The 12,376-nt window shown below is 42.2% G+C and overlaps 1 protein-coding gene across 1 annotated transcript; it reads right to left on the bottom strand.

Moving 5' to 3' along the window:
- Positions 1 to 517: 517 nt before the first annotated feature.
- Positions 518 to 12,134, bottom strand: LOC306705148 (stromal interaction molecule 1-like; the record flags this gene model as incomplete). The annotated part of the gene is made up of 10 exons (XM_079171848.1): positions 518 to 3,235; positions 4,199 to 4,262; positions 6,479 to 6,565; positions 7,247 to 7,482; positions 8,197 to 8,297; positions 8,377 to 8,544; positions 8,669 to 8,846; positions 11,137 to 11,311; positions 11,605 to 11,720; positions 11,998 to 12,134. Coding segments are annotated over 10 exons (1,704 nt in total), but the record flags the coding sequence as incomplete, so codon positions are not given.
- Between the last annotated feature and the right edge of the window lie 242 nt (positions 12,135 to 12,376).

Below are 12,376 nucleotides of genomic sequence, written 5' to 3' on the forward strand. Positions count from 1 at the left end.
ATTTCTCAAGCACATATAAAGTCATTTTAAAGCGTGCGTTAGTATTTTGAGAGCACAAATTAATTAAGCTAATTGAGAGCGTGAAGTACATCATTCAAGAGCACATATTCCGTCTTTAGAGAGCATGATTTATTCATTTGAGTGCACAAATCAAGTCACTAGATAAATAAGATCATTTTATTTTCATTTCGAGAGCTCAAATTAATAATTAAAGACTTCATAAATTCAAGAGCATTAATTAAGTCATTCACAAACTACATATTAAGTCATTCGAGTGCATGATTTATCAAATCATGAGCATGAATTTCATTCCAGAGTTATTAATTAAAGAGTTTAATTCATTTGAGTGCTTGAATTATGTCGTTAAAGAGTTTTACACATTTAGTTTTGTGGCTAAATGTCTGCGAGCAGAAACATCAAACTTTGTCTCCAGCTGTTTGTTTTTTTAACAGTTCATACAGACAGAAAATCCACCACAGAAGAAGAAAAGAACAGAAATTAACATCAACACCAAATCTTCAAAAGGTTGTTTATTGCAGATTTTTTAAGATTTATAAATAAAAACATTTTTTGAATAATGTTCCTGCAGGTTGTAGAAACACGTGAGTTCAGTTTCAGGGCATCAGGTGAAAGGACTTCTGGGTAATGAGGTCCTCACGTAGCAGATCCCCCCCCCGACAGACAACCGGTTTCTTAAATAATCTTTGTTCAGAGTAAATAAAGTTAAAGTTAAGCTTCACATCCTGCTGAACATCCTGCCTCAGACAAAACACACGTCAGCTGATTTGTGTGTGTGTGTGTGTGTGTGTGTGTGTGTGTGTGTGTGTGTGTGTGTTATTTATCTAAACTGTGCACACACATTTTCATTTCTCCAACTAAACTCTTGCATTTCCTCTACAGGTGGACATCAAACTGTGACAATAAGTTAAAGAAAGCGACCTGATGATGATGATGATGATGATGATGATGATGATGATGATGATGATGATGATGATGATGATGGACAGCAGCGTGGTGAGTTGTGAACGTAACATTATCATTTGAAATATTTATACTTTAGTTTTAGTACAGTCACAGGTTGTTGTTTTTTTTAAATATAAATATTTCAACAGGACTTGTTTTTTTACAAGAGAACCCAAATTTTTGATTTTGTGTAAAAACGTTGCCGATAAAATTAAATAAAATGAAGGTTTAACTAAACTTTAAATTATCAATTAATCTTTCAACAGTCCAAAAACCCCAACATGTTCAGTTTACAGTCATATAAAACAGATAAAAGTGGTAAATTATCACACTGGAACCGCTGGAAACAGAACGCGTGACTAAACGGACTAAAACTAAAACGATAAATTATCAGAATCATTTTCTGCCGATCGACTAAACGTTGAGTCTGAAATTGACAAAATGATTAATTAAATCAGAAACTATCCGATAAGTCAACAAGATTAAGATTCTGACGAGATATTTTTGTTGTCGTATTTTGAATTTTATGATAAAACTGACACCATTCACCAAAATAAAAGCCCTTCAACTGTGGAAACTCGATACAATCATTAAACTTCACTCGGATATATAAACATGAACCAAAAGAGACGTTTACAGAAGACCACGTGAGTTCCCATCATGTATCTGATGAGCGTTAACTCACAAGGGAGACGTCGTAAAAGTTTCAGGTTTTTTTGCAACCAGTGAACAGGAAGTGACCATATCTGGACTGAGGAGTGACGTAGAGACCTGTCAATCACTGTGTAGCCCCGCCCCTAAAGCATCCCCTGCTTTATGGTCTGTTTGACTCTAAATGGACCATCATTTACTAAATGAACATCATGCTGTATTGAAGAAGACTTGAAACTAGAGATTGAGACCATAAACTCATGTTTACAATGTTTACTGAGGTAATAAATCAAGAGAGAAGTAGAGTCATTTTCTCATAGACTTCTATACAACCAGAGGAGTCGCCCCCTGGTGGACACTAGAGAGAATGCAGCTTTAACACATGAAGCTTTGGATTCACTTTACAGAACCGGAGGTTGCCGCCTGGTTTGAATTGGTCCTCAGTATCCCACAATGCACTGCACACCGGATCTTTTGCTTAACTGCTCATCACCTCCTAAATGTACTGTTAACAGATTGAACTAAAGTTTGTTCTGAGCCTGACGGTGTTGTCAGGTGACCTGCTGTTTTAAGTCAAACCGGTCCCAGTTTGTTACCTTTATGAGCGCCTGAACGCACCGTCAGTATTGGTCTCATTTTGGAGCCACGTTCCCGTCACTAAGAGTCCCAAGTTTAGAACTTGTGAGCGTTAACGTCATCAGATGACTGTGTGACGGTTCATTTCTGTAAATGTATGTAAAATGTATTATTGAAGTAAAAAATATTTTCCCTGTCGCAATAGTGATAATAACGATAACGCCCACGTGACATGAACGCAGCATCAGCCTTCAGAACCTTCAGGGTCTGTTTGGAAAAAAAGGAAAATGTTTTTCAAGCCTTCTTGAGTCGTCCTCTTGTTCTTCTTCTTTGGTTTTTGTCGCTGTAGGACTCCCGGGCGTTGTGAGGTTTGTCCTGTGTCGTACTTTTTTTTTTGTCTCGTTAGTCCAAATTGGATCTTGTCAGTTTAAACGGAGAGAAGAAAAGATTGCTAGAAAAGTTCAATAAAAAGCAGCTGATGTTCCCTGTTAGCGACAGTTTGGTTTCAGTAGCAGATAAAAAGCGTTCGTGAGACGTTCGTGAGACGTTCGTGAGACGTTCGTGAGACGTTCGTGAGACGTTCGTGAGACGTTTGTGAGACGTTCAGTGGCGTCCCTGCTTCTTCTTAAAGATCTTATTTAAAGCGTTTCTCCTCCGGCTGCCGGACGACTCGCTCTCATCTCCTCCGTCCTCCTCCACGGGGCTCCTCCTGGCCGGGAGATGGAGGCCGCCCGTCGGGCTGGAAGAGGCGGAGGACGAGAAGGCGGCCGTGCCGGCGGCACCGTCGGACCTGATGAAGAGCGAGTGGGTGGAGCTTGAGGCTGCAAGGGTGGCGGCGTTGGCGTTGGCGCCCCCCCGGGGGCTGCCCCTCAGCTCCCCGAGGCTGGAGCTCTTCTCCAGGCCTCCACCGCCAACCCCGGAGCCCTGGCCCTGCAGGGGGTGGAGCCTGGATGAAAGGAGGAAGGGCTTCGAGCCGTGCGAGCCTCGTGATTCGCCGTGAGAGAGAGGGAGGGCGGAGTCAGAGTCTGAGCGGTTCATGATGTCCCTGAGAGAGACGGAGAGAAAACGGCTATTAACGTAAAACATGACTTAATATAAACTAGTTTTACCACAATATCAACACGATATCAAACTGTAAAGAGAATTAATAGAACTAGAAGATGGAAGTATGATGTTGAGGATAGATAAAATACAGAAACGTTAGGAGGAAAAGAGATACTAATTCATTCTTATTTTGTCTAACAGTATGAGAGAGTGAATAAAGAATTCTATTACAGTTATAGGACTGTTCAACAAATTAGTTATTAGCATAACCCTGCAAATCCATAAATACTGACCTTGTAAACCACTAGTACGACTCGTAAAACTCATAAACTCTAAATCCTGAAAACTCGTAAACTCTAAATTCTGACCTGCTCGTAAATTTCCTTTTTAAATCTTAGAAAATGAAAAACAATGACGAATCTTACAAATTCTTAATCTCTTCGTTTGACAAGTTCCGATCAAATCTGTGTGTACGAATGTTTTATCAATGAGGCCCACTGATTGTATTTATTCGTTTTCTGTCTTGTTAAGTTTACTCGGTATCTTTGGAAAAAGTCCGTGCAGAAGGAAAAAATACCCAAAGCTGCCGGAGCGACAGCGCTGCTGCTGGGCCGTCGCAGCGCCCCCTGCAGGCGGGAGGCTGGAAGCCGCCTCCACAGAATGGAGGCAAGAAGAGCGGGAGAGCAGAGCAGAAAAATGAGTGGCGTCATCAGTGTAGGCAGAAGAAGAGGAAGAAGAGGAGGAGCTGTCGTTCGGAGGACATAATGAGAGGACGGGGGGGTGAGGAGGAGAGGCGGGGCCTATAGAGGGGTGAGACAGGGAGGAGGAGAGAGATGGAGAAGGCACAGGGAGGAACTCTAGCTGGCCAATAGAGAGGCTGCGATGCTGCCGGCCGCTGGGAGGGCGGGGCGATGTGATCAAGCCACGCCCCTCCGGTTGAGGTAAGCCCCGCCCTTCAACCAACCTCTGAGAGCTGAACGTCAGAGCGGGGTCTCCTATCCTCTGTCGCAGGGGCATCAGACTCTGAACTGTGGGACAAAGAGACAGAGGAGTTTAGTTGTTTTATTTTGAAAAACGGAAAGACAGGAAGTTCAGACACTGAAGAAAATACTTCATAAAACTGAAGCGCAAAAGCTGAAATGAAAAAAAAAAAATATATATATATATTCGTGCTGGGCAAGTTAACGCATTATTATCGCATTAATTAATTAACGGCGACAATTATTTTATCGCGTGTTAATAGATATTCAGCCGGTGTTCACAACTTTATCTTCATGTGTGTAAGAGATGCAATTTGAAATATACATCTTGAAAACCGCAAACCTATCTACGTCATGTTTTTATGTTTGTTAAATTCTCAGTAGTGATAACTAAATGATATGATTATTATACATATTACAAACAAAAACACTTTAAAAACTCTAAAAAATAATTTAAATGAATCATTTCTTTTTTGCTTTTTTGGTATTTTGGTCAGACACTATGCAACGCTGATTACCGTAATATGTGTGGTATTTGTTATAAATGTACATTGGTACATAGAGGGTGATAAGAAGCTGTACATGGAGGGACTTAGGACCCAGGGGAATGTAGGTGAAGGAAACAGGAAGACTCCACACAAACAGCTGTTCACCGCTCACTGCTGGTTCTTGTGTTAAAGATAACCTTATTTGTTTAAAGTGTTTGCAAACCAAATGTTATTGCACTTTTGTTCATATAGCAGTACTTTAAAATAAAAGTGCGCAATACACTACTTTTGAATTCATTATTGAACTTTGCGCATAACAATGCGATTAATCGTGATTACAAATTGTAATCGTTGCCCAGCACTAATATAGATATAAATATATTTATATATAAACCATTTATTTTGTGCTTTTAGCTGCTGCAGACCTGTAAGTGGATGTTAGTGGAAAGAGGGAAAGCAGGTAAACGGTTGTTAAAATAGTGTTGAGTTTTCCAGGTCTTCAGAGGGTGAAAGGGTGAGAAGAGGAAGAGATTCTTCTTCTTCTTTGATCTGACCAGATGGAGAGAGGAAGCTGGAGGAAGGTGAAGCTGCACAGGTGAGGAGGCGTTCACATGGACACCTGCTGTCCGTTATAATCGCAGACATTTGATTGACTATATTTTGGTTTCTCACGTTAGCTATAATGGCTAACGTGAGTCATCTGGACTGCACGATAGCCAGAAGCTAACGTTGAGGCACGCTGTTCTGTAATTTTCTTACAATTTCCTAATTTTACCATAAAAAAACGTATGAATCCTAAAATCAAATTTTAGTCTCTACTCTTGAAATAGTAGATTGTGATATTTTCACATGTTGTCTGCTCTTTGACTTCATCACACATGTTCATGTGAACGACACCTTCTGGTTGATTTATTCCTCTGTTGGTTCTTTGTATCTGTAGATGTGAAACGAGGGTTCCCACAGTCATAAACCGGCAGATTCATTAGTGGGATTGCTGGGTCAAATTTAAGGAATTCATTTTTTTGGCTATTTATTCTTATTGAATGTATCAAATAATCCAGTTCTTTATGGTTTTTAATTTTTAATTTTTTGTTTTCTTGAGCAATAGAAAAAAATATTAATTGACAATAAAGTAGCATAAAAATAATCGTACAAAAGAGCTTTCCAATTTTAAAATATTCAACGGAAAACGATTTTAATGTAACTTAAAATAGCACACGAAATTTATGAAAGTACTTTAGCTGTTTAACATGTTTAACAGTTTAATATTTATATTTTTCAGATCAAGTTCAATCATTGAAATTTAAATTATAACTTATTATAAAACTAAATGTTACCAGGCATTTCAATAGTACCTCCAATAAATTATACATTTTATTCTTATTAATATAACTTGTTTCTAACATGTACATATGTTGGACATTTATCACTCTTTTGTCACATATTTTTATGATATATTTCTGATAATTTTGTTATATTTTTCGGACATTTTATCATGTTTTTCGAATATTTCTTGTAAATCTTTTAAGGTATTTTGGTATTCATTTTTAATATTTTTCGAATATAATTTTTTAGAATATTCTTCTCACAATATGTCTTGTGATTGTAAATAACGTCTCAATTTAAAATATATTTTACTGTATTTAATTGTAAATTAACTGTGGGAACCCTGGCAGAGTTTGGGGGTGGGGGGCTCGTCAAGCGTACAGCGGTATGAACCAATCAGAGGAGAGGGAGAGGGGGGGGGGGGGGGGGGCGAAGGAGGGAGGGGCCAACCAGAGTGTTTCCATGGTGACTGGGTGTCTGCGATGCCACTCAGGGGCCAGAGGTCGCTCACTCGCCGGTCCATCTGCCACGCTGCGTCTGGAGGGAACCAATCAGGAGAGAGAGAGGCCGAGAAAAGAGGAACCAATCAGAGGAGGGGGGCGGAGACTGTGAGCGGATCACAGGTGAGCTGAGAGACGACGAGGTCAGGTGTTTCATTATTTGTTTTTTTGATGTTTTCAAACAGGAACGTTGACTGAGAATAAATCTCTTGCACAGTTTGTCCCTCATGAGCCTCTGTAGGAAACCGGAAGTGATTGGTGGGGCTTTCAGGGGATTTAAAGGACAATTAGTTATTTTTAATCACTTCAATGTCCAAATTAATCTCTACAGTGTTTTTACATGCAGGCCACTTAAAGACGTAAATATCTCCAGACTTCAGTCGAAGTTCCTCGTAAAAAAACATTAAAAACTAGTGTTGAAAAGTCAAGAATCAGCTGCTTTATAGATGTTTCTCTCCTTTCCTTCAATAACTACTATCCTTTCGTAAGCTAAATGGCTAACGTTAGTCAGCAAAGTTGCCTTACGTAAGCTAAATGGCTAACGTTAGTCAGCTAAACTGCATGATAGCCAGCATCTGTAGGTAACAAGCTAACGTTGAGCAGCAGTGTGTGTTGTTGGGGTGAACGGTCATTAATGGAGCTCTACGACACAGAGGCAGAAGAGATGTAATACAGACACCTGAAAAATGTAAAATACTTCTCATCGACTCAGACTTACACTGCAGCGTCCCAGGAGACAGGATGTCCTCGTCCATGTCGTCGAGGTCATCGGAGAGCAGGAGGTGCTGAGGGGTCGGAGGTCGCAGGCCGAGGAAGGACGGGTCCAGGTTGAGGGCGGCGGCCAGCGCTCCCAGACCCGGGTTGTTGACCAGACAGAAGCCCGTCAGACACTCGATCTGCTGCCAACGGTGGAGCTTCTCCCGCAGGGCCGCCGTCACCTCGGCCAGGGCCTGTCTGAGGGGGGGGGGGGGGGTTAATAGGAGGAACAGCCACGATAACGAGCTCCCTCCACAGGAATCATTGATGATCCATATAACAGATACAGATCCCTTTGTTGTTTGATTACAGAAGCTGGTCGACATGGATCCAGAATATTTATTTTTGCCACCGTCCTAAAAATAATATTAACGCTCTGAAGTCAGTAAACCATTACAAATACTAAATGTTATACTTTTACTTTGTCATAGTAATTTATAGTGTTTTTTTTCTTCATAAAAACACACAATTCAAATAAGTAAATAAAACATTGTATTTTTATTGATTAAAACAAATCTAGTCATTATTGTTTTTAATGTGTAATCTGTAAAATGTAGTTTTGGTGATAAACTGAATCAGATGTTTTCACAACATCATAAATAGATATTAGAGATGAATTATGAGCTCTAAGCTCATTATTATACTTCATTACAAATAATAATGTTTAATCAAAGAAATTAATTAAATAAAAACACGATCATTTATTTCTTAATCATTTGAACTGTGTTTTTATGCAAAGATGTACGAGGATGACATTTAGAATTTTGGCTTTTTCTTTTCGTCCAATTGTCCAAATCTTGTTGATTTTTATTGATTTAATAATAGGCCTACATTTTCCATTTTAGACTATTTAATTTGTCTATCGGGGGAAAGTAGAACATGAAATAAAATCTCTCCTTTTTATTCACTCACTTGGCAGAGAGGATCTTGTGGTCGACGTCGTCCAGCGAGGAGCTGTGAGCCACGTGAAACGTCCCGAACAGAGAGCTCCTCTTCTTCTTGATCTTCTCCGCCTGAAACCACCACCACCACCATTACCACCCGTGTGTGTGTGTGTGTGTGTGTGTGTGTGTGTGTGGTTGTTGTCCTCACCCCCTCTCTGGCCTGCAGCAGCTGCTTCTCTGCGCTCTGCTTCTTGATGTTGTAGTACTGAACCTCCACCTCGTGCGTCAGCTGCAGCCACTTCTGCAGAGCGTCCGGCGGCGCCCAGTGAGCCCGAGACTCCAGCTCCCTCTCCGCCTTCCTCAGCGCCATGCGCACCTGCGATGCACACACACACACACACACACACACACACACACACACACACACACACACAGGTATAGTAACAAGACAGGTGAGACTGTCCGACGACCTTAAACCCTGACTGGTGGAGTTGGTCTACCTGCTCCAGCTCCTCCTCGGCGTACTTCTGCCGGCTCCTCTCGTTGCCGGTTCCCTGTCGGAGGTCTCGGAGCCGCTGAGCTTCCTGTTTAGCCGAGTCGATCTCGCTCCGCAGCTCCTCCTCCACCTTCACCTTCTCCACCTGAACGCAGCGCTGCTCCTCCTGAGCCTTCTGCAGCCTAACGGGAGCAACGACAACGGGTTGTTCTGATTGGCTGTTCCATGTACTATGATGTAGAGATAAAATAATTACAACAGACTAAACTGTGACTTTTTATGAATGGACAGTTCTACCTTCCTCAGGTGCTGCAATAGTCCAGTGTCTTCTCCAAACAACCACCATGTACTACACGACGATTGACTTTTACTACCACTCCTCCGTTCACTACTGCTAGTACTACTTTAACAACAATACAAACTACTTCTGTTGCTGCAACAAACAATTATATTCTGCACGTTTTTGTCCAGCTGTTTAAAAAAATAAAATAAAAAAAATAAACCTTTTTCATCATTTCAAGTCATTTTTGTTGATGCCAGCAGGAGGCGCTGTGCCTCAGTCTGAAGGAGTGTGTGTGTGTGTGTGTGTGTGTGTAACGTTACACTGGAGGTGACCTGTCCTCAATACGTCTCCACCTGTTTGAATCTCATTGACTGATACTGGATCCAGTCCAGCTCTACTGTAGTACTGCAGGTAGTACTTCTGCTGAGTGGAAAACTTCTACAGAACAACGAGGTGGTTTTTGTTTGTTTTTTAGGTGTTAATGAATATTGCATTATTAGTAGCAGTGGTGTGAGTCATAGTATTAATAGTTGCATCCTTCATAGTGACTTTACAAGTATTTGTAACAGTAAAAGTAACAGTTAGTGCTTACAGGGATGGATGCAGTACTAGGTGCGTAGTAGAGGTAGTACTAGGTGCGTAGTAGAGGCAGTACTAGGTGCGTAGTAGAGGCAGTACTAGGTGCGTAGTAGAGGCAGTACTAGGTGCGTAGTAGAGGCAGTACTAGGTGCGTAGTAGAGGCAGTACTAGGTGCGTAGTAGAGGCAGTACTAGGTGCGTAGTAGAGGTAGTACTAGGTGCGTAGTAGAGGCAGTACTAGGTGCGTAGTAGAGGCAGTACTAGGTGCGTAGTAGAGGCAGTACTAGGTGCGTAGTAGAGGCAGTACTAGGTGCGTAGTAGAGGCAGTACTAGGTGCGTAGTAGAGGCAGTACTAGGTGCGTAGTAGAGGCAGTACTAGGTGCGTAGTAGAGGCAGTACTAGGTGCGTAGTAGAGGCAGTACTAGGTGCGTAGTAGAGGCAGTACTAGGTGCGTAGTAGAGGCAGTACTAGGTGCGTAGTAGAGGCAGTACTAGGTGCGTAGTAGAGGCAGTACTAGGTGCGTAGTAGAGGCAGTACTAGGTGTGTAGTAGAGGTAGTACTAGGTGTGTAGTAGAGGTAGTACTAGGTGCGTAGTAGAGGCAGTACTAGGTGTGTAGTAGAGGTAGTACTAGGTGCGTAGTAGAGGCAGTACTAGGTGCGTAGTAGAGGCAGTACTAGGTGCGTAGTAGAGGTAGTACTAGGTGCGTAGTAGAGGCAGTACTAGGTGCGTAGTAGAGGCAGTACTAGGTGCGTAGTAGAGGCAGTACTAGGTGCGTAGTAGAGGCAGTACTAGGTGCGTAGTAGAGGCAGTACTAGGTGCGTAGTAGAGGCAGTACTAGGTGCGTAGTAGAGGCAGTACTAGGTGCGTAGTAGAGGTAGTACTAGGTGCGTAGTAGAGGCAGTACTAGGTGTGTAGTAGAGGTAGTACTAGGTGTGTAGTAGAGGTAGTACTAGGTGCGTAGTAGAGGCAGTACTAGGTGTGTAGTAGAGGTAGTACTAGGTGTGTAGTAGAGGTAGTACTAGGTGCGTAGTAGAGGTAGTACTAGGTGTGTAGTAGAGGTAGTACTAGGTGCGTAGTATTTGTAGTTGAAGGAAACAGAAGTCAGCGGAAGAACAGAAGAGCTGTGAAACATGTTACAACACAACACACACACACACACACACACACACACGTCACTGTGCCAAGTGTGTGACTGTGTGATGTCTTTGTGTATGAAAGTATGTACATGCTGGTGTGTGTGTGTGTGTGTGTGTGTGCGCAGACTGAGCTGCTGGCTATTCTTTGACCATATAAGGACTCTAGACAGAAAGCTTCTGCAGAGACCATCAGCACACACACACACACACACACACACACACACACACACACCTACACTCACTCTCACACACACACACTCTCACACACACACACACACCTACACTCACTCTGACACGCACACACACCAGATGAGTTATCTGGTGATGCAGCTCAGTCGGAGTTTAAAGGTTAATTAAATGTAACTATGAAATAAACAAAACAAGTCTGTTTTCATTACCTGTACACAAGTTCAGACTAGTACTACTGCCGGTAGTGGTGCTACCGGTAGTAGTACTATCAGCAGTAGTACTCACTTCTCCTGTAGGTCCAGCAGACTCTGCTCGGCCCTCTGCAGACCCTCCAGGTCCTTCACCAGCTTCCCCAGGTCGTCTCTGGACTTCCTGGTCTGGACGTAAGCGAACCAGCAGCCGCCCAGAGCCGTGAGGACGGACAGAACCAGAACCAGGTCCTTCAACCGGCTGTGACGGCCTGCTGACACACGGGACACAGACGCTGAATATATATGTATAAATATATATATATACTGTATACATATACAGTATATATATATATATATATATGCTGTATATGTATAGCAGACTCTGGATATATATATACTGCGTATACTCTACATTTATATGTATATACATACATATAAATACATACATACACGCATATATACATGTACATACATACACACTCACACACACACACACACACACACACACACACACACACACACACACACACACACACACACACACACACACACACACACACACCTGGCGGTGGTCCAAACAGCACGATGTCCAGAGCTTTGAGCTGCAGCTTCTGAGCGTGACTTCTGTCTAAAATCTTCAACACCGACAGCGTCAGGGTGGTGTTCTTCACTGCCAGCCTGTACACATATACACACATATATATACACATATATACACATACAGTATATACACATATACACACACAGAGAGGGGGGGGGGTATGAGAGCTGAGGCTACAGGAGACTGTTGTAGAGACATCGAGATGTAAACAGAAGAGTAACATTAAAACGTTTATGAAATATGAACTCAGGTTTACGTCTCACGTCTTATTACAGTGATTGGGCTGTAAACAGATAAACCCTGGTACGGTCGCCCCCCCCCCCCCAAGGCATCATGGGAGCTGTAGTCCTGTACCTGGGTAAGGCCTTCCCGTCCAGCTGGAGTCTCCTGAAGGTTTCTGCGTACTGAGGCAGCTCCACGCTGACACACAGCCAGTCCTCCACCTGCTGCACCGTCCAGTTGTACACTGAGGACACGGAGTCAGAGGAGCATCACTGCTCTGTTATTACGTCTTCATGCAGGAGAAACAAGAACTCAAACTAAGTGGAAGCTAAAAATAGGATTTTATTTTGACACACTCTTCAAACTTCAACATCTCTTTTTCACTTCTGTCTTTTCTTTTTATTGTCTTTTCATTCTTCCTCTCTTTCTTTCTTTCCTTGCTTCCTCTCATTATTCATCTTTCCTTCCTTCATCCTTTTTTCTATCTTTACTCTCTTTCTATTCTTTCTTC

Source organism: Pholis gunnellus (assembly GCF_910591455.1).
Source record: "Pholis gunnellus genome assembly, chromosome: 13".
Taxonomy (NCBI): domain Eukaryota; kingdom Metazoa; phylum Chordata; class Actinopteri; order Perciformes; family Pholidae; genus Pholis; species Pholis gunnellus.